This window comes from Palaemon carinicauda, chromosome 31 (genome assembly GCF_036898095.1).
Source record: "Palaemon carinicauda isolate YSFRI2023 chromosome 31, ASM3689809v2, whole genome shotgun sequence".
Lineage (NCBI taxonomy): Eukaryota > Metazoa > Arthropoda > Malacostraca > Decapoda > Palaemonidae > Palaemon > Palaemon carinicauda.
In genome coordinates, this window is record NC_090755.1 from 86,982,704 (window position 1) to 87,010,662 (window position 27,959).

The 27,959-nt window shown below is 36.8% G+C and overlaps 1 protein-coding gene across 1 annotated transcript; it reads right to left on the reverse strand.

The window, feature by feature from the left end:
* Positions 1-1,966: 1,966 nt before the first annotated feature.
* LOC137624610 (sugar transporter SWEET1-like) lies at positions 1,967-27,494 on the reverse strand. The gene is made up of 7 exons (XM_068355572.1): positions 27,259-27,494; positions 26,994-27,019; positions 22,691-22,877; positions 20,650-20,725; positions 20,123-20,246; positions 18,052-18,336; positions 1,967-2,615 (listed from the first exon to the last, which is right to left on the reverse strand). The coding sequence occupies exons 3-7, from the start codon at positions 22,849-22,851 to the stop codon at positions 2,584-2,586; spliced, it is 678 nt and encodes a 225-aa protein (XP_068211673.1). The 5' UTR covers positions 22,852-22,877; positions 26,994-27,019; positions 27,259-27,494; the 3' UTR covers positions 1,967-2,583.
* Positions 27,495-27,959: the final 465 nt, after the last annotated feature.

The following is a 27,959-nucleotide window of genomic DNA, read 5'->3' on the forward strand; positions in this document are numbered from 1 at the left end:
GTGAGGTATGGTGAAGGGAAGTGGGGATGGTCAGTAGTTGGCACTAATCCAGACATATAACAAAAAACGCATTCAACTCCTTGACACTGAGATGGTGAAGGAAAGGAGTATTACTGGGAAGAAATGGTCTCTAATGGTGTTAAGCCACAATATTACGGATGGTTCTCATGGAGTGAACCTCGTACGGAAATGCTAAGTGTAGCAATGCCTGCTTCCTTAGATGCGAGGCAGTAGAAAAACACGACTAAGCAATAATGCTCAAAAGAAACGGACAAGATGACCCCAAGAGAGGATTAATTTAAGAAATGAAAATAAAAAGATGTCCAAAAAATCTAAGACAATCAAGATACCAAAAGTGTTGTGTAGTCCAGTTTCTTAACAGGATGATGAGCTCATTGAGAAAATAATGATGGAAGCAATTAGCTATGGAGAGCATAATATCATGGAGAGAAAGTAAAAATAAAAAGGCCAAAAAGCCTCCAAACATAGTAGTCATATGGAAGCACTAGCCTACACACGAGTCAAGTTGTACAAAGCAATTAATGAATGTGTATAATGGAAGACCATTGAAAATTAATGTAAAATATACATGTGGGAAATAATATACATGTGGAAAATATGATATGTATAACCTTCTACCTAATCCACCTGGCTTCAACAAATAGTATAGATGAGAATCCAATAAATTATGGAGGAAAATAATGAGAGAGAAACTAATATTGGGTTGAATGTGTTACAAGAAGTAAAAGTAGAAGTGAATATCAACGGTTATTAGAAAAGAAAAAAAATAGTGATACAAATAGCACCAGTGATAGAAACAAAAGGTCATTACAAGCTGTCGCTTTTCAAGGCAGAATCTTTTTCAGTGGAGAAGGCTGACTAGATACAGCGACCCCATATAGAAATGGGAAAAGCTGAAAGCAAAGAAGAATATTCACTAATCCCTGTAGTGCCGAACTGCCTAACTGATCTTGACATTCTTAGGACGTATGGCCGAGGGACGACAACAGTAGATAAAAAGAAAAATGAATTGTTTATCAAATTCTCATCTACATCCATGAGCTTATATTCTTGAATGGATAATAACACATATATTGCATTTAACAGACAACAAAATTAAAAACTTTACAATCATCAATCACACTGGATATCAATAAAGTATACAATACAAAGTCAGTGGTTCTTACCATACACTCAAGCAAGCATATAAGTTTTAAGAAAAAAAATCAAAAAAGCAAAATGGGAATCAGTCAAGCACTTCACAGCTTTTCCATGTGAAAATACAATTATGGATAACAATACATGTATAATTTTAATAAAATACAGTAGTTATATTATCATAACATTAAAAAGCATCATAATTTTTTTTTTACCATAGGTAAAAAATCAATCAGGACCCGAGGTCATTGCTAACTTGATGACATCCTGAGAAATAAATGGTTATATTACTCCAAAATAGTCATAAAAAAAATCTACGGTGCTAAGACCCCACATACGCTGTGCCGCCAAAACAAAACAGTGAATAAATAAAATTTAATAAAATATATTAAATTAAGTTCCTTACATAGTGAGTTGGGATAAATAACTTACATGGCATTTCAAAAGGCTACTGAGACAATCTAGTGCATTATAATGAAAATCATTATGGTATTCACCAAGTTCCTTTATATCCTTGCTTAACTGATAATGTCATGTGTTTATAATTCGCTTTTCACTAGTTTCTCATCTAAATTGACTACTATAAGTACCCTAACCCTTTCACCCCCAAAGGATGTACCGGTACATTCTTGCAAAACACTGTTAATTACATATTTTTGATCATTTTATGAGAAACTTCAGGCATTTTCCAAAAGAATGAGACCAACCTGACCTCTCTAGGACAAAAATTAAGCCTGTTAGAGCAATTTAAAAAAAATTATATAGCAAAATGTGCTCGAAATTTAACCTTATGGTAGGGGTAAAAGGGTTAATCCATGGAAGACAAATATTAATAAGTATATTGTATACCTCGTCTCAATTACTGCATTCCTCTATGATTATCAAAATATTTTACCTCGTTTCAAGGAAGCGTATCTGAAGGAAAACACCATTTCTGAATAGCTCTTTAGCACTGCTAGATCACAGTATGATTACAGGTACAGGCACAATTTCAAACACTACAATCTAATACAAGAGCAAAACTGTAACATTGTCAGTTTGCCTTTCTATCGGAGGCCATTGTATAAAAATATACATCCAGAAATGCAAAAATATTGTTCAAAATACGAAATCTTTATGTAAATTTAACCTTTACCAGAAGACTGAATTTATTTCTCTTATTCAACACTTATGTCGATTAAAAAATATTTTATCCTTTACCAGAAGTCTGAATTTATTTCTCTTATTCAACACTTACGTCGATTAAAAAATATGATATCTTCAAAAAGTTGATTCAAATGTGTGCCTGTTTCGTACGCAAAGGAGGGTTAACTCTCCCCCCACGTAAATTCCATACAAAACCGTGAGATTCGGCCGGAAAGGTATTTCTGAAACACTTAATGGTTTTGATCGAAGGGCAGACATATGCTTCATATCGATGGGAGACTAAATCGCTCTCGACTCTCCCAGGCGTTCTCCTGAAAAGTCAGTTATTATTATTATTATTATTATTATTATTATTACTATCCAAGCTACAACCCTAATTGGAAAAGCAAGATGCTATAAGCCCAGGGGCTCCAATAGGGAAAAATAGCCCAGTGAGGAAAGGAAATAAGGAAATAAATAACTGAAGAGAACAAATTAACAATAAATCATTCTAAACAAAGTAATGTCAAAAGAGATATGTCATATATAAACTATTAACAACGTCAAAAACAAATACTGTATGTCATATATAAACTCTAAAAAGACTATAATTCAATTAGAAAGTCAACATATATATTAAATATTCCCTTACAGGATCACCTATGGTTCTGATATCATAGGAGCTCATAAAAATATACTTCTATGCAACTTCATGCATTTTACTATTGATAGTACAGTGTAATTTAATATAGTAATTCTATGCAAATGATCAGTTGCTTACATTAATTCTTCCTCAAATACTACATTTACATATAACTAAGTATATCCAAAAGCATAACTTTGATAATGAAATATTTACTTCTATACTTCCCTGATGTTCATATTGCCTCTTCCCCCAGAAGTTTGGTTTATCGACGTTTACCCGAATTTATCAAAATTTTCCCATTTTCTTTACTTTAAAAAACTCCAGTAAAGTACAGTAATGAAGCGATCTATTGGTAAATGGTAATTATAGTAGCACACTATTTTCTCATCCTCTCAGTCTTTCTGTCACAGTAGTATCGTACAATAATGTATTTTGATTTACATGTATTAACCCTTTTACCCCCATGGACGTACTGCTACGTCCTTGCAAAAAAATGCTATAAAAATTTTTTTTTCCATATTTTTGATAATTTTTTGAGAAAATTCAGGCATTTTCCAAGAGAATGAGACCAACCTGACCTCTCTATGACAAAAATTAAGGCTGTTAGAGCAATTTAAAAAAAAATATACTGCAAAATGTGCTGGGAAAAAAATAACCCCTTGGGGGTTAAGCGTTGGAAATTTCCAAAGAGCCTGGGGGTAAAAGGGTTAAATTTGGGCTATACGGCCTAGAGCTGGGGAGATTAATTTACTACAGAGTGTACCTGGAGGAAAACCACTCCTCTATTGCACTATAGAGTGAAAGTTGAGGGAAAATGGTTGGCAAGGTAGAAGGAAGAAGGAACATAGATAGAGGATTAAAATGTGGGTGTAGTTAAATGCCAACAGTACATCACATGAGGGGCACTGAGGGCGCTAGTTCCGTAGTGTAGATTTTTATGATTAATTTAGCAAAACTGGAAACTACTAGTAATCATATATCCATATCATATATCCTGTATTGAGTTTTTTAAATATGGTATGTGACTCTGTGAATGTATTTCGTTACCAAAACGGCTTCCATCAATATAAAAAGTTTAAAAAAACAGAATAAGGACAATCATTGGTGACACTTTTGACTGCTGATGACAACCATTAACTCTTATTGTAAAATTGTATTATATTTTAATATTTTATACAAAAAAAGGAAAATTCTATATTCTGTATACGTAAAAAGTATGTGCACGTAAGACGTTTATTTTGATGAATCTTACCTCTAAATCATATTGCCTTGATCTACAAAGTGCGAGATGTTGACATTAACCCTTTTACCCCCAGGCTATTTGGAAATTTCCAACCCTTAACCCCCAAGGGTTATTTTTTTTCAAGCACATTTTGCAGTATAATTTTTTTAAATTGCTCTAAAAGCCTTAATTTTTGTCATAGAGAGGTCAGGTTGGTCTCATTCTCTTGGAAAATCCCTGAAGTTTCTCAAAAAATTATCAAAAATATGCAAAAAAAATTTAAATAGCAGTTTTTTGCAAGGACGTACCGGTACGTCCATGGGGGTAAAGGGATGAGTTTTGTGAAACGTACCAGTACAGTGGAACCTCTACATCCGATCGTATCTACATCCGAATTTTCCAACACCCGAAGTAAAATTCGAGCAAATTTTTTACTCTACACCCGAATTTTATTTCGACACATGAAGTAGCAATTTTCGTCGTACCGGTTGTATCCGAATTTTTCGACACGCGAAGTACAATTCGAACACGTTCCGACTCTACACCCGAATGTTTTTTTCGACACCCGAAGTAAACAATACTCGTACGCGTAGTCGGTGCTCATAGCGCCTGAAGTGTTTTTTATTTCCGCCGATAGAAGGCAGCACATCGACCTCGGAGGGACGCTCAATTAGCGCGGCTTGGGTCAGTCCTCTGTTCTCGTCGGCTTCTTGCGGTTGTGCTCTTTGCGTTCTGATATTAACTGTGAATTAATCGTGATTTTTTACGTGCATCCATTAACGATAATTTACGTAAATCATGGGTCCAAAAAGGCTTAGTTTTGCCAGTGGTAGTGGTAGTGGTGAGAAAAGGAAGAAGGAAATGCTTTCTATAGAAATTAAGCAGGAAATTATTGAAAAACATGAGCGTGGCATCCGCGTGAGTGAACTTGCTAAACAGTATGGCCGTAATATGTCGACGATCTCGACAATCCTTAAACAGAAGGAAGCTATTAAAGCAGTGAAACCTTCTAAGGGGATCACTATAATTTCCAAACGCCGTACCCCTATCATAGAAGAGATGGAACGACTTCTACTAGTGTGGATTAAGGATAGAGAGATCGTTGGCGACACCATCACCGAAACCGTTATCTGCGAGAAGGCGCACGCCATCTTTACGGACTTGAAGGAGGAGAGCTCTGTGGGTGATGCTGGGGAGAGTTCAACCGAGCCTTCCTCAGATGATTTCAAGGCATCTCGTGGCTGGTTCGAGAAATTTAAGAAACGGTCCGGGATTCATTCAGTTGTTCGCCACGGAGAGGCTGCTAGTGCGGACACAAAGGCTGCAACTGACTTTGTTAAGAAATTCGAAAATATCGTAAAGGAAGAAGGCTACGTAGAGCAGCAGGTGTTCAATTGTGATGAAACTGGGCTGTTTTGGAAGAAGATGCCGAGTCGAACCTAAATCACTGCTGAAGAGAAGAAATTGCCTGGGCATAAGCCAATGAAGGATCGGTTGACTCTTGCTCTATGTGCCAACGCTAGCGGGGACTTTAAAGTCAAGCCCTTGCTTGTTTACCATTCGGAGAACCCTAGGGCCTTTAAAGCACACAACGTCGATAAGGATCAGCTTCATGTTTTCTGGCGATCCAACTCGAAGGCCTGGGTCACTTGGCAATTCTTTGTGCAATGGGTAAACCAAGTTTTCGGTCCTTCTGTGAAGAAGTATCTTCATGAGCAGAAATTGCCTTTAAAGTGCCTGCTATGCCTTGACAATGCACCCGCTCACCCCCCCGGACTTGAAGATGATATCTTCGATGAATTCAAGTTCATAAAGGTGCTGTATCTTCCACCAAATACCACCTCTATCCTCCAGCCCATGGACCAGCAAGTCATCTCTAATTTTAAGAAGCTGTACACCAAGCACTTATTCAAGCAGTGCTTTAATGTCACGCAAAGCACCAACTTAACTTTGCGTGAATTTTGGAGGGGCCACTTCAATATCGTGCACTGCTTAAAGATCATTGATCAGGCTTGGGTGGGATTAACTCGACGGATCCTCAATTCTGCATGGAAGAAGCTGTGGCCTGATGCAGTTTCTCCCCGAGATTTCGAGGGTTTTGACCCCGAACCTGATCCCGTGGTCGGTGCAGCGGAAGCCGTAGAGGAAATAGTCTCCCTTGGCAAGTCCATGGGTCTGGAGGTCAACGCAGATGACGTTACGGAACTCGTCGCCGAACATCACGACGAACTGACGACGGATGAGCTCAAGGAACTCCATGCTATGTCGGAGCACATGAGTGATGACGAGGAAGAGAGCGAGGAGGTAGAACATGTGTTAGGTTCAGCGCAAATAAAAGAGGTGTTAGGAAAATATCAAGACGTGGTCGACTTCATCGACAAATACCATCCAAATAAATTGCAGGTTTGTCGTGTAGTTTCTCAATTCGATGATGTTTGCCTAACGCACTTTCGAAACATTCTGAAAAGCCGTACGAAGCAATTATCTATCGATGCTTTCTTTAAAAAAACTGCGAAGCGAACTCGCGATGAAGAGGATGTAAGTGAACCGAAGAAAACGGCAAAGAGTGAAGAGGAAGAAAGTGAAACACAGAAAACGGAAAAGAGTGAAGCAAAAGAAATTCAGTCAATTTTAAATGTAAGTGATAGTGATTAAAATTACATAATCATCAAAAAGAAAAAAAGAAAATGTAAAAAAAAAATATAAAATATAAAAAAAAAAAAAAAAATAAGCTAAGTTATGTTAAAGTTCACTTAGTGTAAGTTAGAATAAGTTACGGTAGTGTTACGTTTATCGTAGTTAACCTCTCTACCTCCTCGCCGTCCGTCCGTCTCCTCTCTCCTCTCTGCGTAGCGAAGACGAACAACACCTGCGCTGGAGTTTCTAAGGTAAAGTGTCGCTAAAAACCCGTTTCTTATTTATCATTTTTTGCTAATTCTTCTTATTTACATGTCTATTCTTCTTATTTACATGTCTATTATCTAATTTAGTGTTCATTATTCTCATGGGAAAGTTATGTGTAGTAGTTTATTAAGAAGTTATCATAAGTTTTTGTGCTCAACCACGGATTAATCCTATTTCAATGTATTCTTATGGGAAAATTCGTTTCTACATCCGAACAATTTCTACATCCGAAGTTGGTTCTGGAACGGATTAAATTCGTATGTAGAGGTTCCACTGTACGTCCTTTGGGGGTAAAAGGGTTAAGCATATTTACTGTAGGATTCCTGTACATACATATTGGGATTTTTGGTAATGAAAAGACTAAATTAGCAATACAGTAGTGTTACCACGAAAGAACATTAAACTACAAGTTAACCCTTTTACCCCCAAAGGACGTACTGGTACGTTTCACAAAACTCATCCCTTTACCCCCATGGACGTACCGGTACGTCCTTGCAAAAAAATGCCATAAAATTTTTTTTTTCATATTTCTGATAATTATTTGAGAAAATTCAGGCATTTTCCAAGAGACTGACACTAACCTGACCTCTCTATGATGAAAATTAAGTCTGTTAGAGCAATTTAAAAAAATATACTCCAAAATGTGCTTGAAAAAAAATAACCACTGGGGGTTAAGGGTTGGAAATTTCCAAATAGCCTGGGAGTAAAAGGGTTAAAGATTATGTAACTACCATGAAACATTTCATAGTAGCTAAACGGAAAGTGATCTGGAATAATGAACCTGATACCAACAGTTTAAAAGCAAATAAAGGGATTTTGACGAAGGAAAAATCTATTTCTGGGCGAGGGACCTGTGTCGCTCCGTGAAATGCGCCTTAAAACACCATTTCTAAGGTATAAATACTGCTAAATATACCAGAGAAAAAAATTGCGTGGAATACCAGGAATATACCCAGCTCGCTCACCCTTATAGGGTGTCGGTATAATAACTGGGGCGTGCGAAACCACTACCAGAGGTCCCTTACCAATTAGTCTTCTCCTTCCTCAACATCCCCTGTTACTACGAGGTGCCGTTCTCTACAGCTACTGCCCCCCCCCCCACCATTACCACTACCCATTCTTCTCCCATCATTCCTTCTAAGCACCTGTGAAGGTTTAGACGTGTTTTTTCATAGCTCTGTGTTATTTTGTGTTTTTGAAGATCTTTTCTGCATGGGAATTGTCATGCCAAAGAGATAGGAGGATGGTATTGGTCATACAAAGTGGACCCATGGCTTTTAATGCGTGCACCTCACAAAACTGTCTTCAAGTGCAGTGGGTGTGGCACTATTTTAACCATCCAACATATATATTTATGAATGTACTTTTTTTAAAACAGAGATTTATGTTTTGGTTAGATAAGTTTAACTGACATTTTATCTGATTCTGAGTAGTTTTCTGTTTTTATGTTTTTAAGAAACACTAGTTTAAAAGACAAAATTTAGATATCTATTTATAATAGGTTTTAATTTCTTTCTTATTTTTTTTATATATTTATCTCCTTAATTTACCAGCTCTGTAGTTGATAAATTTGACTCATGGGGCTCGTAAATCTCCATCCCTTTAATAATAATCTACATTTAGCAAAAACTATAGATTCCTCTTCCGGAATTGCCAGGCTTGAACTTTTTTGTGTCTGTTTCTTGCGCAATTTCTAGGCTTGGTGTGCCAGTAACACCCCCAATCATTTGGTCCTGTCAATTTTTACGTCGAGTAGAGCACAGTCGGATATTTTCAACTGTGCTCCTGTTATTCTGTTTTGTGCTAAAATGACTACTTTTATGGCTATGCGATCTTTCAAATGACTTTGGTTGTGATGTTTCAAATGACTTTGGTTGTGATGTTTCAAATGACTTTGGTTGTGATGTTTCAAATTACTTTGTTTGAGATGTTTCAAATTACTTTGGTTGTGATGTTTCAAATTACTTTGGTCGCGATGTTTCAAATTACTTTGGTCGCGATGTTTCAAATTACTTTGGTCACGATGTTTCAAATGACTTTGGTTGTGATGTTTCAAATTACTTTGGTTGTGATGTTTCAAATTACTTTGGTCATGATGTTTCAAATTACTTTGGTCGCGATGTTTCAAATGACTTTGGTTGTGATGTTTCAAATTACTTTGGTACCATGATTACAGAGGGTCCTCAACTTAAAAGCTTAATTGGTTCCAGGAAGCTGTTTGCAAGTCCAATTGTTTGTAAGTTTAATTTTGTTAAATTTTGGCCTAGCATAGGCCTAACTTGAATCCCATGTCTATGATTTCTAGCAGCAAAAGTCAACAAATAGCCGAGTTTCATAAGGAATAGATATCTGGTTATTACAAATGACATTTTGCTTTCTGTATGAAATGATACAATATTGTTTTAATACTGTATTTCTTTATCTTATTTTTGTTATTGTCAGCTGGATTTGTGATTGTTAAATGTTTGTGAGTTGAGGGACTTCTGTATTCCTGTATTTTGCCCTTACTTGGTATTAATTTTCAACCTCGTACATTTTTGGCCTTTGCTTACCATCTCCCTCACTGCGTACGTACAATGTCCACATAAAATGTAAACATGCAAAATTTAATATTGAAGTTTGTTCTCTTCTCTTGTACAGTAACTGGATAACATGATTACTTTTAGAGACTTAATTTTCTAGGCGACATTAGTCGAGCAGGTTTTTATTCAAAGCTCTTGTCGGTTATGCTGAAATTCTTCTGACAACCGATCACAGGTCATCACCGAGCTTAAATAAAGTACTAATCTTGGAGATAATACCACAGTATATAGACACTTTGTTTGTGCCAAGCCACATCGACCGGGTGACAGTTTAAATAGGGAAAGCACATGTCAAGGTAGATAAACTCATTTCACCATGATTACATACTTTCTTCCAATGCTAATTATGATGATGACGCCGCTTTCATTTACAAATAGTTTAGATAATAAAGTACCATATAGAGTATATGAAATTGTAGTTTGTATTTGGGGAAAAAAGTTGTTAACAGGGAGATACAATGGACACTTCAAAGCGTAGTATACACTTCACTAGTTGGAAAATAAAATCCATGTGAGATTTCATGTAAATAATTAAACAATGTGATTATCCATTAAAACCAGCAAAACATGCACGTTTAGTAATGTTATTCTATTACGAAACATATGAGTAAGAAAGAAAACCAACAGGTTTCAATAACCAAATTCGTAAGGATGAGAAAAATAATTTTAGTCTGGAAGGGTTGGTTAAAAGTTCTTATTCATGGAACTTCAGTGTCTAGACTAGAATTTGGAACGTTAGTACTTGAATGTAAAGAGCACATTCTCAAACAAAAGTTAAACTTTTCTCCATCCGAAGTTGAAATCAGCAGAATCTGGATTTTTTATTCAAACACAAAAAGAAAAAAAGTAATTCAACAAACATAATTAATCTCAAAAAGAACCAACTGAAACCAAATTTTCCGTGTTTTACTTTACGCCGTGAAAAAGGATGCAAGAAAAATTAACTTTTGATTCCGTGGAAAAGTATTTTCTCAAGCGTCTATGAGTTTTGATAAAGGGAAACGCTTATTTTAGTCCCAAACATGCTTTCTACTGACCTTTGAAGTTACTACAATAGTTTCTAAACGTAGAAGCAAGAATAACTGGATCTTTTAAACCCTACAAAAAGAAACAAAAAGGTTGAGAATGGAAAGCTATTTTAATAACAAGATCACTATAGCTATTACATGAGAACCACATACTTTAAAGTACTGGTAATAGCTATTGTTTAAATACTACGTACCTAATTTCTCCAAGAAGCAACATTAGACTACTCTACAAAATAAAATTTTGGTTTGATCTACATTAACCCTTTTACCCCCCAGGCTCTTTGGAAATTTCCAACCCTTAACCCCCAGGGGGTTATTTTTTTCCCAGCACATTTTGCAGTATATTTTTTTTTAAATTGCTCTAACAGCCTTAATTTTTGTCATAGAGAGGTCAGGTTGGTCTCATTCTCTTGGAAAATGCCTGAATTTTTTCAAAGAATTATCAAAAATATGAAAAAAAAAATTTTTATAGCATTTTTTTGCAAGGACGTACCGGTACGTCCATGGGGGTAAAGGGATGGGTTTTGTGAAACGTACCAGTACGTCCTTTGGGGGTAAAAGGGTTAAGAAAGCCTCTTATCATTCACTGGTTTATGATATGATATATAAAAATAGCAATAAGAATAATAATCCAGACCAAGAAAGTGAAGTATAGTAGTTTATACCAAGTACTCTAAAAGAAAAGATATAAAAGCTTTTGTAATGTGGAAGCTCATTCATTACCAAGTACTCTAAAAGCAAGGATATAAAATCTTTTGTAATGTGGAAGCTCATTCATTAATTTCAAACTATAGTACAGTATGTAAAATTAACCATCTGAATTTTAGTTACAGACTTTCCAAAAAAGTTGTTAATGTTACAGTATCTAAAAGTAAGGAGATCAACAAAGATTTTCTTAGGGGAAAACCCATGACAAATAGCAAAATTACCTTGTCAATCCTATGCCAAAGATGATGAATAATATTACTAACAAATCCTAGGCAGCAGGCAGCTTACATTAACTATTTTTCAACCCTTGACTGGTAGTTATGGGCTTCTTATAGTGTACTATCAAATAGCCACCCCTCAAAGTTCTTGGGGGTTAAACATCAGAGATCAATATGGAACGTGAAAAAACAATGTAGTAAATAAATGTAGTAATATATAGTCAATTTCTTTTAGCGATGCAGATTTGCACCGACTCGCAGCGGTGCCCTTTTAGCTCGGAAAAGTATCCTGATCGCTGATTGGTTGGACGAGATAATTCTAACCTATCAGCGATCAGGAAACTTTTCCGAGCTAAAAGGGCACCTCTGCGAGTCGGTGCAAATCTGCCTCGATAAAAGAAATGGACTATAGTTATGTACGGTTTTTACTTTTTTCTTTGCCTCCCATTTGTGTTTCTTTCACAATTCCGTATTCTTTAGCTTGAATGTTGTGCTGTTGTAGCATACATGGCCTTCCTCTGTCTTCTGAGTCATCAGAGTTAATTGGTTTTGAGACCTATATGTCTATGCACTGGTATTTGTGAAGCTTCTGAGGTTCTTGCGTGGAATGTGACAGATTAGACTGCGCATCTTTGGATATTGCTAAAACACGTGCTAACACTATAATAAAGGTAGCATACATGGCCTGTCCCTGTCTTCTAAGTCATCAGAATTAATTGGCTTTGAAACGTATTTGTGTATGCTCTGATATTTGTGAACCTTCAGATGTTCTTGTGAGGAATGCAACAGAGTTAACAACAGAGTTAACTGCAGACCTTTGGATATTGTCAAAACACACCAGGAAGTTTTGTGTGTTTGACAGTAAGAGTTGTAATTATTGGTACAATGTGCAGGCATTTTTATAAGGCTGTTTAAATAGTTGATATGAATACAGTGTGAAGGAATTCTGCTGGGTATTACAGCCATACAGTATATTGAATGGATAAACAGAGGCTGAATTTAATACCAGCATAGATCTTGTTATATCTTGTGATATGATTTGTGTAAAGCATCTTGGGAGTCTCATTTACCAGTGTAATAAAAACTCTTAAATTGAGTGAAAAACAGTACAGTATTACGATAAACATATGGGTGTATGATTTTACAGTGTCTGTCTGAAGAATATTAAATTCAGTGCCAGCAGGAAAGCCAAGGACTTTCTAGATAAGCCAAACCTCAGTAAATATTCATACCAGCAAATTAGAACATTCACCCTATCCAGGGCCTTGCTAGAAGGGTCCGACCCTGGGCACTTGCAGTCAGGTTCCGTACCACATGGATCGTCAGAATTTCTCTCACCAACTAGAGCTTTCAAGGATTGTGGGTGCCTTGGCTGTCAAAGGCTGCTCCAGCTCAGTGGTCTGACATTTAAAAAGTCTGTGTCACATCTGACAGAGGCCAACTACTTCAGGTCAGAGACCTCCGAGACTTCTTCCCATCACAAGGAATCGGTGCTTGTCAGCTCACTCCCTGGATTGTTCCATTTCCCATAATACAAGTTCTCAAATAAAAAATGGATCTAGGAATACATAAATGGAAAACATGGTCGGGCCGCAAAAGATCTTGTTCCACATTTGGGAGACGGTCTCTGGCACCACTGGTTGATTGAAATATGGAGTGGTACTACGTACACTCACTCCGGGTGACGGTGACCGGCCTGGCTTTGATGATCATGGACTAATGACAAAAAAGCAAGGGACTAACCTCTCGAGCAAGGGCATGGGGAATTGTTAGGCTATGCCATTTTTTCCCTTCATACATTTCAGTGCCAGTGATGAAGAAGGAAAGAAGACAGTCCTCAAGGTATCAGAAGAAAAAGGAGGGAGGACAAAAGATTCATACCCCTAGGACTGAATTAGCAATTGGTCCCATAAAGGATTGCTCCCCTGTTACTGGTACAAGTGTAATACTGATATTTGCCTCCCTTCTGGAGGAGAAAGATAGCCTCTAACTACAGGATATCCCTATTCTCATCAGCCTATGAGGCAGGTGCTTCGTCTGTGGCCTCCATTTCTACCTTATGGTGCTGGTGATTGGTCCGGATAGGATTGCTCACCTGTGACAGATGATAATAGAAGTAGCTATTACACAAGGCTTATTACAATCACTAACTGCCCTTGAAGGTACTGGTTGGGGGGCTGAGTTAAACATCAGCTCAAGTAGGTAACGTGATCAATTCCCTTACTGGCATGTCATTTGGTGTTGGAGATAGGTCCGGGCAGGATCATTCAACTGATGAAGGTGGTACCAGCTGGCAAGCTATTTCTGACCTGTATGGAGCAATGCGCTAAGGTTAGGGAACAATACAGGTAAAGTGGGTTCATATACTCAACCCTTCACTGGCCTATGCTGCTGTTGTTTGGTCCATGTAGGCTCATCCACTTACACCCGGTGCAACAGCAGTAACTGTAAAACGGGCTTGTGCTCAGCTCAACGTAACCCGGTGGTACCACTAACACGCGAGTACTGTCACTCCCTTCAGAGAAAGGAGAGCAATTGCTATAAGTCCTGAGGAACTTTTAGCAAAAGGCCTTCCCACACTACTGTTCTTCCTTTTCTTGAAGAAGTGTTCGACAAGGGAGAAGAGGTTGGTAGAGAGAGCAAACTCCCTCTTCTTACTCTTGCCAACGTTCTTCTTTTATGCCACTGAGGAGTCATGGTCTGGCCAACCGATAATGACTGTTCTCCCTTGGGAGAGGAAGCTTCACAAATGGCCTCCTCAGCAACATAGACCACTTCAATGTGGTTTTCCCACAAGGTGAATACGGGGAACACACACTGGCACTGGCACCTCACTACAGAGTATTAATCAGAAGTCACTACTCAGGGACAAACTAGCAGTACTAGGTGTGCATGTCAGATCAAATTGATATTCATTATCAGACACAAGTAAGTGTAACACTCAGTTTGAACTGGATAACTCTCTCCCATGGAATAGTTACTACCAGAACATGAAGAGTTACACTCCGTGGAATTTATCATCTTCTCATTGGAAAAGTGTGAATGAAACCTCCAATGGGGTGTGGGGAGGGGGGGGAGTACTGTGTACAGTCTTCCCTTCACAAAAAGTACACACACACGAGGATTCACAAATAAAACAAATCAAAGTAGAAAAAAAAACAACCAACAGTGTAAGAGCATAGCAACAGTACGTCCGTAATGGTTCCAGAAAAGTTAAAAGTGGACAGTCTGTGGAAGACAAGAGGGTAGAGTTTCCCCCTCACACATCAGTTGTAAGCCAACTAACTTATCAATGATTCAAGTTGTTTCAAGTGGCACTAAAGTCATCTTTTTTAAAAGGACAAAATATTTGTCGAGTAGGAAGAAGCCATATTTTTACAGAATGGTTCGTCCTCTTCAGACTTAAGTAGAACTAATGTGCTTTGAATACTATTCATTGTGATATGCTTAGTAAATCTGGCATTTGGGGTTATTTAATTGATTAACTGATATATAGTTTTAGGATTTGAATTTAATTAGTTTCTATTACGCATTCTGTTTATTCTGATTGTCTAAAAGACATTTTAAGGTCAATTTACTAATAATTCTTCTCATTTTAAATGTGGTACAGGTGTACTTTTCTCTGTTTTAGTGTGGATTTTCCTCAATGAAGTGGAGTCAAAATGAATCATAGCTAGGCCTTTTTTTTCATAGGCCTCTACTCACATTAAAAGCTGTTTAATTCATAAGAGAGAGTCCTCAGAATATTTGTTTCCATGCAGAGGTCACCAGTATTAGTATTACTTGCTAAGCTACTACCCTAATTGTAAAAGCAGGATGCTATAAGCCCAGGGGCTCCAACAGAGAAAATAGCCCAGTGAGGATAGGAAACAAGGAAAAAGAAAACTATTTTAAGAACAGTAACAACAATAAAATAAATATCTCCTATATAAACTTTAACAAAAAAGATAAAGAAATAAGAGAAGTGTGTGCCCGAGTGTACCCACAAGCAAGAGAACTCTAACCCAAGACAGTGGAAGACCATGGTACAGAGGCTATGGCACTGGCCAAGACTAGAGAACAATGGTTTGATTTTGGAGTGTCCTTCTCCTAGAGGAGCTGCTTACCGTAGTTAAAGATATTGGAATATAATATAATTTATTCATCATAGGATATAGGTTACCAAAGTTTTTCCAAGATGTCTACCATACTAAAGCTCTATTTGACAGGCTGCCCTAGAGCTTACAATAGACATCTGACATACACAATGCTCTCAGTGCGTTCTTGTTGGCCAGTCCATCATAATCGGACCCAGTCCTAAATGCAGAGCTTGGTGTTAGACTTTAACCTTGTTCCGCCTTATCAAAGATTTGAATTATATTGGCATGCTGTACAATTCTTTTGTCCTTCAGGTTCTGAGAGTAACCCAATCTATGTTCCAACACATACTTCTTCTATTAACCCTTTTACCCCAGGCTCTTTGGAAAATTCTTACCCTTAACCCCCAAGGGGTTATTTTTTTCCCAGCACATTTTGCAGTATATATTTTTTTAAATTGCTCTAACAGCCTTAATTTTTGTCATAGAGAGGTCAGGTTGGTCTCATTCTCTTGGAAAATGCCTGGATTTTTTCAAAAAATTATCAAAATTATGAAAAAAAAAATTTTTATAGCATTTTTTTGCAAGGACGTACCGGTACGTCCATGGGGATAAAGGGATGGGTTTTGTGAAACGTACCAGTACGTCCTTTGGGGGTAAAAGGGTTAACGTGTATGGGGGTAAGCACGGTTGCCTTCTTTTTTATGGATTTTAGCTTTCGCTTTGGGGTAGACCATAGTCCCGATAGGCTGCCTTGCCTGACATTGCTTAGACCTTGGTAGCATATGCCCATGATGTCAAAAAAACTTTAATCTGAGAATAGAGAATGGAATTGAAAAAAGGTAATAAAATGTCTAGCAAACTTAGTTTAGAGCAATTATTTAGGGTCGAGTTATAAGTCGGACATAGGTAGCAGTTCTCAGGAGCCCTCACCAATAGCAAGATGCTAGGACTCTAGGGGAAACTTTGCTTTTTATAACTCTCATACAAGTCTGTGTTTTATCCTTTGACTAGGATTGATGGCAATAATAGGAATAATGGGTTTGTAGTATACAGTGTTGTATCATTTTTAAATGAGTTACCATTCTCAAGTTTCATGAGACTAGCTCAGATGTTTAACTCTAAGGTGCTCTCACATTTAGATTTTTTTTTTCTGTTACAATTCTAAAATTCACTGACTTGATAAACTGGAAATGTTAAAGACTAGCAACGTTTTTATAGATTTATTTGTAAGACCTCTTCATTGCTAGTAGAATACTGGACGGTCATATGAAATATTTTTAATTGTATGAGTTGTTTTCCTTCTGAGAAGGTGAATAATACTTTCATTTAATGAGCTCTTGCTATAAACGATATAGCTATGTGACTCCCAGATAAGGGTAACGAAAATAATACCAAAATAAATACGATGCTACTAACATCATTAACAGTTTCCTACCATATCTCCTTAAAAGGTTGGATTTAATGTGATACAAACAGTACTCTCATACCTGTTTCTCTGCTGAGTAAACCTTAAATAATATATAATTTATAACATGCATATCCACACACCAAAACCAAAACCTGCATTCAACTAAGAAAACATCTTTAATCGTTAAACCACATTTTCCGACAATATCTCCTTATAAAAGGTTGGATTTAATGTGATACAAAGTACTCTGGTACATGTTTCTCTGCTGAATAAACCTTAAATAATATATAATTTATAACATGCATATCCACACACCAAAACCAAAACCTTCATTCAACCAAGAAAGCGTCTTGAATCGTTAAACCAAAATTTCTAAAGTGCACCTCAATTTTGGAACATTGAGTGTAACATTTTAAACTTTATGAAACTGGGGCTCTCAATTCCATAAGGGATAAGTCCCATTCTAATTTAATTCTCCCTTATGGACATACTGAATTAAGGGCCAGTCCACTGACCTTCATATTAAAAGGAAAAAAGGTACAGTTTGTATGAAAAAGTAAAAACCATGAAATTTTTTCATGATTTTTTCCTTTTATCTTCCTAATTTAAATGTATTTTTGTTCCTAAAAATTATAGCATTGTGTTTCCTTTGCATTTGCAATGAAGAATCTTTCATAATTTTAAACCGATTTATTTTTCTGAAAATTAACTACAATTTTATTCAGATACTTTACACATAATTTATTGACCTTATCTAATTATAAATCTAAATATTTAACATAAAATCATAATATTTCCATGCTCTATGTAACAGAAAACTAATATAAATCAACAACAAATAATGCAATTTGTATTATAAAACAGCAAAAACTTTAACAGTAATAGTATACTGTATTATATAAACTCAAAAAACATGCATTTCTTTATCATCTCAAAACTGACAACTTCAAACCAAACGTTACATATTAATTACCTTTCCTCTTTCTTGGATAAATAACGAAGAGCATTAGCTGTAGACCCGATAGTCCGCAGCCAATCAGGTTAGGGTACTGGACGAAGCTGTTTTCAATGATGACGCCGTACAGCCACCACAATCCGGTCACTATAAAAGTCGCGAAAATTAGAGGTAGCGGCAGGCATTCCGTCGATTGAGTCTTAAAGACTTCCGATAGGGATATCAGAGGAGAGGCGCAAAAGAGAACACTGGCAGCGCAGCAAACCAAACCCAGCCGGGACTCTTTTATCTCGGAAGCAACGTCTGAAATAGATACGTTTGATCGAATTTCATTGTGTAACTGAATGTATACTAGAGATTATAAACAGAATTTTAATAAAATTCATTATTTCAATAGAAGGTCTTCAACTTAACCCTTTTACTCCCAGGCTATTTGGAAATTTCCAACCCTTAACCCCCAAGGGGTTATTTTTTACCCAGCACATTTTGCAGTACAGTATATTTATTCTAAATTGCTCTAGCAGCCTTAATTTTTGTCACAGAGAGGTCAGGTTGGTCTCATTCTCTTGGAAAATGCCTGAATTTTCTCAAAAAAATTATCAAAAATATGAAAAAAAAAAATTATAGCATTTTTTTTGCAAGGACGTACCGGTACGTCCATGGGGGTAAAGGGATGGCTTTTGTGGAACGTACCAGTACGTCCTTTGGGGGTAAAAGGGGTAACTGAATATATACCAGAGATTATAAACAAAATTTTGATGAAATTCATTATTTCAAAAGGTCTTCAACTTAGCAAACATTCGAAATTCAAATCTAACTGAAATAATAAATCTCATACATTGTAACAAAAGTTCATGATGAAATACTCTAATAAAAATATATTATGTAATCTAATACATTAAGTGAAACAACATTGGCAATATAAAACATGACTATTTGGTGACTTTTACAGCTGAAAATCGTAGGCATGCGAGTTAAGCAAGGCCTACCTTAGGCCAGAATTCAAGAAAATTCAACTTACAAGCCGCCTCTTGGAACCTATTAAGTTTGTAAGCTGTGAACTTTCTGTACTTGCGAGTCGCAAGCGAGTCTCGACTTTAAAATGAAATCATCTATTTTTCAAATTCTATCTATCTCAGCCATCTTGGTAGCATCCAGTCATTAAAAACCCCATATCTATTTACCTTGGAATATAATGAAATAGTAAATCATGTCTTTTCCAGGCTAAACATATTTATAAAAGGGATTTTGACGTAGGAAAAATCTATTTATGGGTGAGATAGCCATGACGTCCTGATGGAAGTTCCCTCCTGCAACTTTCTACTGTATAATATTTCTGCGATTGATATTATAAGAGAATTACCGTCAGGTATCACAGGGTTCTAACCCCGGAGCGACTATCTGAAAATATCGTGTATAATTAGGGACGTATCCTAAGATAACCACAGGTATCTGCACCCCGAACAGACCTTTCTCAGTCTAATCCTCTAAAGGGAAGGATAAGTGAGGAGCCATTACATATCCTATCGCCTTTCGGTGCTCCCATACGACCCTGCCACTTCATTCCACGCTGCAGCTGAGCTACCGTGAAGTAGAAGCTTCCAACGAGCAAAGGGGTGGGAGAAAGAGAAGTAACGGGCGGGCCATCAGGACGACATGGCTATAGGATATGAGGAATATCCTAAACACACTAGTTAGAAAAATTTGATAAAAACAATTCAAGTTGTATATCACTAATAAGCTGTAATTTGCAAAATTTCAACACACAAAAGCCTTTTAATGTAACTTCATATTATACATACATATACCAAGGCACTTCCCCCAATTTTGGGGGGTAGCCGACATCAAGAAATGAAACAAAAACAAAAAGGGGACCTCTACTCTCTACGTTCCTCCAGCCTAACAAGGGACTCAACCGAGTTCAGCTGGTACTGCTAGGGTGCCACTATTTAGAATAGCGCCAACGTTATCCCTGCGTGTCGTAAGAGGTGACTAAAAGGGACGGGACGAGGGGGCTGGGAACCCCCTTTCCTGTATCTACATCCTGTTAGACATCGACTTCATATTATAAATACCATAAAACACTTACCTGTGAAGAAAGTCAAATACACCATTGTGAGCCCAACGGAGAATAGCACGACCATCTGACGTCTCAGGGAGTACCAAGGTCCTAAAGCAATGCAGTACCTAATGTATATTAGCAGGTATGTTGCCTGAAAGAGCCATTATGAAAAAATTACTTTTAAATTATCAATTACATTAATCTTAATTGAAGAAAAGAACTTCATGATTATGATTACATTACTAGAAAAAAGGAATCTGTTTTACAGTTCTTGTATAATATCGTAAAGTGGACTTCACAGTCATATCTCCATGTTAGGAAGCATGACTTTACAGTACCCCACAATACCGAGCGATACATTTTACCCAGTGCTTGCAAATTTACAGGTGACTTTTAGCGTACATCTATATTTTTCATAATGGTATCAATGTGGACAAAGAATCGTCAGTTACAGATGTTTTAGCGTACATTAATCTGATCGCCTGAACTCTGAAAGCAAATTTAAAGATCTTACGATTGTAATACTATGCAACTTGAACATATTACAAACTTACCTGAAGGAAGAGTCCTACTCCGTTAGTGACGGACATGGATATGTCGTGTAAAACCCATCCGTATGATAACCACATGCTGTACGAAAGAAAAATAATGAATCGATAAGCTGCATATACATACATACATATACCAAGGCACTTCCCCCAATTTTGGGGGGTAGCCGACATCAACAAATGAAACAAAACAAAATGGGGACCTTTACTCTCTCCGTTCCTCCCAGCCGGACAGTAGTTCTCTTCGGTTTATTTGAATTTGGACCATCTGGGGACTTTCACCCATGAAACAGATACACAAACAGCAGAGTCAATGTTTAGTAAGTGTGGAAAAGCAGTACAATAGCTTTCTATTAAGACTCAAAAGTCATTAGTACAAAAGTCAAAATTTATTGAATCCCAGAGTTTAAAAGACTGGCCCCAGTGTTCATGATAACAATCAAAATAATATGACTTAAGAAATTACAGAAGTAATTTTTTTATAGTAAGCACCAATGAAGTTCTGTAGTGAAAGCAGTGGATTCTGACTATACCCTGAAACTTGTACGAAAATCACTGGCTAGAACACCACTTTCACTCAACGTTCTGCCTCTTCAACGTTTACAACGCTTCAAGGAGGCCGAAATCACTGGCAGTTCTTTCCTCGGAAAACTTCTACAACGTTTATGACGTTTAGGAAAAGTAAATAAATTTCAGCCCAACATAACTGTAGTAGCCAAATTATATGGGTTAGTGCCGTCGGTACCCTATGAGCATTACTTAAAAGGTATTTGCAGCATTCTTTCGGTCACTAGCTACACTTTTTAGCCTTTTGACTAAACCTCTGTTCCTGCTTCCTTTCTTCCATGTTGATTCTAAACCTCTTGTGATGCAACTGAGGGTTCCCCACCCTATAGTCCATTTCTTTTAGCGAGTCATATTTGCACCGACTCGCAACGGTGCCCTTTTAGCTCGGAAAAGTTTCCTGGTCGCTGATTGGTTAGAATTATCTTATCCAACCAATCAGCGATCCGGAAACTTTTCCGAGCTAAAAGGGCACCGCCGCGAGTCGGTGCAAATCTGCATCGCTAAAAGAAATGGACTATAGTTCTTCATAGGTATGGAAGACCCTCCCATGCCCCAGGGCCAGGCCTTAAGGCCCGCATACGTTAATACAATTCAAAATACGTAAACAACCCTCATTGTAACTATAACTAATACATTCAATCTCTTTCGTAAAGAAGAAAATATTGCCAGGTGAAATCATACCACAGGGTAACTGAATTTCTATATTAGAAAGTCTGATGGAAATTGGTCCATTGAATTATCGGGTTTATGAGAATATTAGTCGATAAATTATATTCAATCTCTTTCCTAAGGAAAAAATTATTACCAGGTGACATGATAATAGGCTACCTGACCTTCCATATTAAGAAGTTAGGATGATAATTAACCCTTTTACCCCCAGGCTCTTTGGAAATTTCCAACCCTTAACCCCCAAGGGGTTATTTTTTCCCCAGCACATTTTGCAATATATTTTTTTTTAAATTGCTCTAACAGCCTTAATTTTTGTCATAGAGAGGTCAGGTTGGTCTCATTCTCTTGGAAAATGCCTGAATTTTCTCAAAATATTATCAAAAATATGAAAAAAAAATTTCTTATAGCATTTTTTTGCAAGGACGTACCGGTACGTCCATGGGGGTAAAGGGATGGCTTTTGTGAAACGTACCAGTACGTCCTTTGGGGTTAAAAGGGTTAATCAATTTAGTTATTGATTTTATAAGATTATTAGTCAATAAATTATGCTTACCAGTAAAGATATAAATCAAACCAACTTCCAAAATACTTAAAATCTGAAAAGACTTACCATGTTGAAAATACTCCGCCCACAAATGGGAAGCCGGACAAGATAATTAAAATCTGAACTGACTTACCATGTTGAAAATACTCCGCCCACAAATGGGAAGCCGGACAAGATAATTAAAATCTGAACTGACTTACCATGTTGAAAATACTCCGCCCACAAATGGGAAGCCGGACAAGATAATTAAAATCTGAAAAGACTTACCATGTTGAAAATACTCCGCCCACAAATGGGAAGCCGGACAAGTCGCCCGTTGAACCTTGTTTTGCTATCTTGAAGCATATATCGATGCCACTGAGAAACTGAATAATGGTCACAACTGTAGCTGAGACCGCAACAATTTCTTTGTAGTCAGCTAAAGTCATTTTGCTCTTTCATTTACTACACTATTCTGAAAACAAAATATTTGTTAAAGAAATTGATTGAAATATGGATGTATATTTCCTCACAAAAGGTATATTCTTGCATAAAAATGGAACCTTTAGTCATAAATTACATTATCAGGTATTCAATTAGATAAGCTACTTAATAACTAATGCCCTTTTATTTTGTCTCAATTAATCATACTAGTCTGGAATTCAAACATGCCTTACTAATGATGTTCCATACAAAGTGAAGTAGAACTGCTGGGAGAAAGTTTCCCTATACCCAAGCTTGCAAGTTGCATCCACGCACTACACATTAAGTACAAACCTTGTTACTTACTACATTCGTTTCAACATGATGCAGGCTACCAGAGCCTGCTATCTACATTTAGTTTAACTCTGATCTAATGAAAGCCAGTTGAATTCATGAAACAATTTAGTTGGAAAAATTTGAAGCTCCAAAAGAGCCCTGAAACTAGTGGGGATCAGGTAAAGCACGAGATTTAAGTGGCCGAAAATCCATAATCTTTATCATAGATCAGACATGTTTGAAAGCGTGTTTAGTTATTCTTGTGAGAGTAGTTTCCTTCCTTTCCAAAAATGGTAACCTCGGAATAAGACTCTTAGCTTAAGGGCACGTGGTAGCTTCTCAGTTGCTTGTGTTGTTATGGTTTATTCCCTGTCTTGCTGTGAAGGGAATAAGTGAACTTGGAACACTAATTTTCTTGTGTGCACGTCTAGAGTATTTGGGCATTGAGCACCAAGGCGAGTGATCCTGAAGATACTGCTCGCTTGATTGGGCAATGTAAGTTGTTTCTCTTACCGGACAATACACTCAAGTTGGAGCTTGTGGATTCACAGGATCACGCGTCTCTTAAAAACTATACACGCTAGTGTTGAGTGCGTCGTTGTTGTGCCTGTTATAGGTGTGCATGAGAACCTAATGTAGAAGGTGATATACAAGCTCTTTTATGATGTCTACTACATCACCTACTAGATTAGGTGAGGTAAAATCTTCTGACATTGTCAGAGCCGAAGGTATTCGAAATGCAGCACATTCATCAAACATTTCGTGCCCTCAGAGATGTATTGCTTGCGAGCACGTGTACCAGAATTTTAGGGTGCATACTGTTCTAGAGACTTGTGAGAGCAAGCGCACTCATCATAGTTGGAGGGGCAATGGAATCTCTTGTGGGAAGGAGAGCTAGGTTCTTCTGATACGGAGTTCTTCGTCAACCCCGTAGGGTGTAGGGCAAACAAGGAAGTCTGACTTGAGGGTAGAATGTTGACTGGCCACTCGAGATCATGCTAAAGGTTAAAATTACATGATGTTGTTAAAACCCCCTTAGTGGGATTAAGTGCTAAAGCTGGCCCTTCTTTTGATAGAATAACCTTTAGTCCAAGAGAAGTCCAAAGGTGTAGCATAGGGTCGTCAACTTTGAGTAAATTTGAGTGAATCACAGTTTTTCTATTAAAAACAAGCAAGTTTCTCTGCCCCGAGACTTAACCAAGAGTTAATTCGTTACCACTATGAGTAATAGCTCCCCAAAACTACACTTTGGCAAACGTGTTTAGGAATTGTAGTTTGGCAGACGTGCCTCTGAATTGCAGTTTGGAGAACTTGCTTCCAATCTCTTGGTAGATTGACCCGAATTTTGGGGGAGATTGGACGTGCAACTATGCTGCTACCCAATTGTTGCTGGCGCTCTGGCTTGGTGAAAATCTTACGATGTTAATCTCTCGGAGTCCTCCCTTGATCATCACTCTCAATGCCACTTTCGGAGAAGATTTTCTTGACATACCTTGATTATTGTTGTAAGAGTAGAGGACTTTAGGCCCACATAACATAAGTGGAAGGCCATATTTCTTTGTAGGAGGTGGCGAGGAATAAGACATCAAGAATGGCGATGGTTTGGACTTTGGTGATGGTTGGCGCTCTAGGATACACACTGGATTGCACTCTAGCAAACATTCAGGAGAATGGTCTAAAAAGCACAGAGGCCAACCCAGTGGCATATAGCCTGAGATCTCGCTTTAAGAACCCAGGTAAAGAGATAAACAGCTGGTCGTACGAATTCAGAGCGCTGAAAAGTGGTGAAAGTAATGGTGCAACATGGCGCTTCTCAGCCAGTGTGTAGCGGGCATCAGTTGGAGCACACTCGACAAAGACATAGCAAGAGGATCAGCCTCTAACACAGGATTGCCTACATCACTATGAAGGGCAGAAAAATCACCTTCTTTAGGATAAACCAGGAGAAACACATGGCCTTCTGTCCTTTGTCAGTTGGCCTTGTGCAAGACCCAACGACTTGAAGTGCGAGTTAATTTATCGATATAATTCAATTCTTTATTGTGAATCATTAATTTATATTTATTTCTGATGTTAGGGGGTTATATTTTCTTCTTTTAAATATCATTACCAACCTTCAGAAATGAACGTACGTGTAGTTATGGACGTGTGGAATGCATCGAGTGAATTCCATTTATTTCTCAAGGGAAAAATTGTTTTAGTTTACAAGCCTTTTAGGTTATAAGTTCACCCCCAGAACAAATTAAGCTTGTAAACCTTGTGTACCTCAGTACGTTGAATATTTCTGATGAGAATCCTAAGGGAAAATTGTATTTAAGGCACCACTTAACCTAACATAGGAGCCGTATTGGAGCTGTTGTAGTTGGTTGGTATTGAAAAAGCACAATTTTTAAAGAGATACATATTCAAAAACACCATTTAACCTAACCAAGGAATCATACCCTTACCTACCTTGGGGGTCTAAGTCCCCATTTTACCCGTATCCTTAGCTTACCCTAAGACTGAGCCTCAATCCTGTATTTACTTCCTAACTAGTTTCACTCCTGGCAAGGTAACACTATATCATAATAATTTGTAAATTATAAAACTAGCTAAACAATATTATATTTCAGACAGATACAGAACAATTGGGGTGTATGTATGATAGCGGCCACCTGTATGTATGATGATGGCTGACTTAGAATACGACAGTGTAAGGGGGATCGCAGGGGGTGCTGGCTCCCTGTTAGGTTAGTAGATAAGGACACGGGTTGTAGGTTAGATTATGGGGTAAGTTTAGGTTAGTTGTTGTCCATGTTTTATGCACACAGGAGGAACTGGCCGCTGATATACAAAGGCTCCGAACAATTTTTGCCATAGTGAAAAACGATTTGACACGTAATAAGAAAGTTTACGCCCGTCCCAACCAACGACATACACCCCACTGTATCCTTACCTATGTAACTACCAAAGCCTTCTGTAACCTCCCTCCCATTATACCACAGTATCTTTAGCTAACTCTATGACTAAATCGCAACCCTGCGTTTGACTCCCAGATGGAGCCACTCCTGAAAATGGGGTTTTCAGACAATTTTCCAATTAAACCAGTCCAAAAAACTTAAGGGTTGTATGTATTATGACGGCCGACTAAAAATACAACAGTATTAGGTAAGTAGGTAAGGACACGGCTTGTAGGTTAGGTTAGGTGGGGAAGTTTAGGTTAGTTTGTATCCATCTTTTATGCACAAGGAAGGAACTGGCCGCTGATGTACAAAGGCTCCAAACTTACAAACTACGTATCTCCAAAGTTTAAGACAAAAACCAAATTTTAACTACAGTAAAGTAAAACCCATAATTGTGGGCACATTACAAGTGCGTGAAACTTATTAGTAACTTCATATAGACAGCATTAATTTATATTTACTTAAATATTTCATTAACTTACTTAGATATATTGAGTTATATCCTTTGGTTATTCAATTTTTACTGCTGTGCTGTACCCATAACTTCGATTACTTTCCAAATTTAAGTTTAAAAAAAAAAATGTTCCATTGTATCATTTACTTTCTCCAGAGCTTACATTGACTGTTACTTTTAATTTTCGCATCTTGTCATTTCCTTACTATTAATAATGTCGTATTATACAATTAATAAAGAATAACCGGGTAAATCCTCTGGTGAAATACGATTTAAACATTACTTAACTAGAAATAAAAGTTATCACAAGTACCGGTAAGCCTTCCAATAAGTCATATTTTAATACTTGGCGATATCAATTTACACTAACCATGCATTCTAATAAGATAGTTTATTTGTAAATAATTATTAATTCTAATTTAATTCCATATCTTACCATATATATAAAAGGCACAACGGCTTAAGACAAATCTCCATTCACTAGAAGACCTTGGAAGTTGACGTGTAGAGTAGTCGTTGTAAAGGTTGTGTTTGCTAAATTTTAACGGGATCACTATTCAACATTTCGAAGAAGAAACATCATATTTTAATACTTGGTGATATTAATTTACGCTAACCGCTTATTCTAATAAGATAATTTATTTGTTAATGATTATTAATGGTAGTTTAATTCCATATCTTACCATATATATATAAGGCACAAGACTCAAATCTCCATTCACTAAAAACCTTGGCAGTTGATGTGTAGAGTAGAGTAGAGTAATCGTAGTAAAGGTTGTGTTTGCTAAATTTTAACCGGATCACTATTCACGATTTCGAAGAAGAAAAGAGATAATTTCTCTTCTATAAGATAATGCATGTGATAAACTTGTCTTATCTTATAATTAAGTGGCGGGACTGTCTTTTATTTCTTTTTCTGTTTGAGATAAGGTCTTAACCGTGCGAAATTAACCTGTTGAAGCAACAGGTACTGTGTGCTATAACACCTGGAACAGCTCACAGTTGTCCCTAGACTTGAACATATGTTCTTCTGTATAATAGTGTTTGTGTGTGTGTAAGTGTGTGTATATATATATATATATATATATATATATATATATATATATATATATATATATATATACACACACTCATATATATATATATATATATATATATACACACTCATATATATATATATATATATATATATATATATATATATATATATATATATATATATATATATGTTTGTGTATATATATATATATATATATATACATATATATATATATATATAAATATATATATATATATATATATATATATATATATATATATTTATATATATATATGTATATATATATATATATATATATATATATATATATATATGTTTGTGTATATATATATATATATATAT

Bases quoted from the DNA above. Each gene is read 5' to 3' on its own strand.
- LOC137624610 (XM_068355572.1), bottom strand. From the start codon at position 22,851: ATGACTTTAGCTGACTACAAAGAAATTGTTGCGGTCTCAGCTACAGTT. The intron at 20,726-22,690 runs GTAAGTCTTTTC...TCTTTCGTACAG, and splicing joins GGCGGAGTATTTTCAACATG to CATGTGGTTATCATACGGAT. The intron at 20,247-20,649 runs GTAAGTTTGTAA...TGGCTCTTTCAG, and splicing joins GAGTAGGACTCTTCCTTCAG to GCAACATACCTGCTAATATA.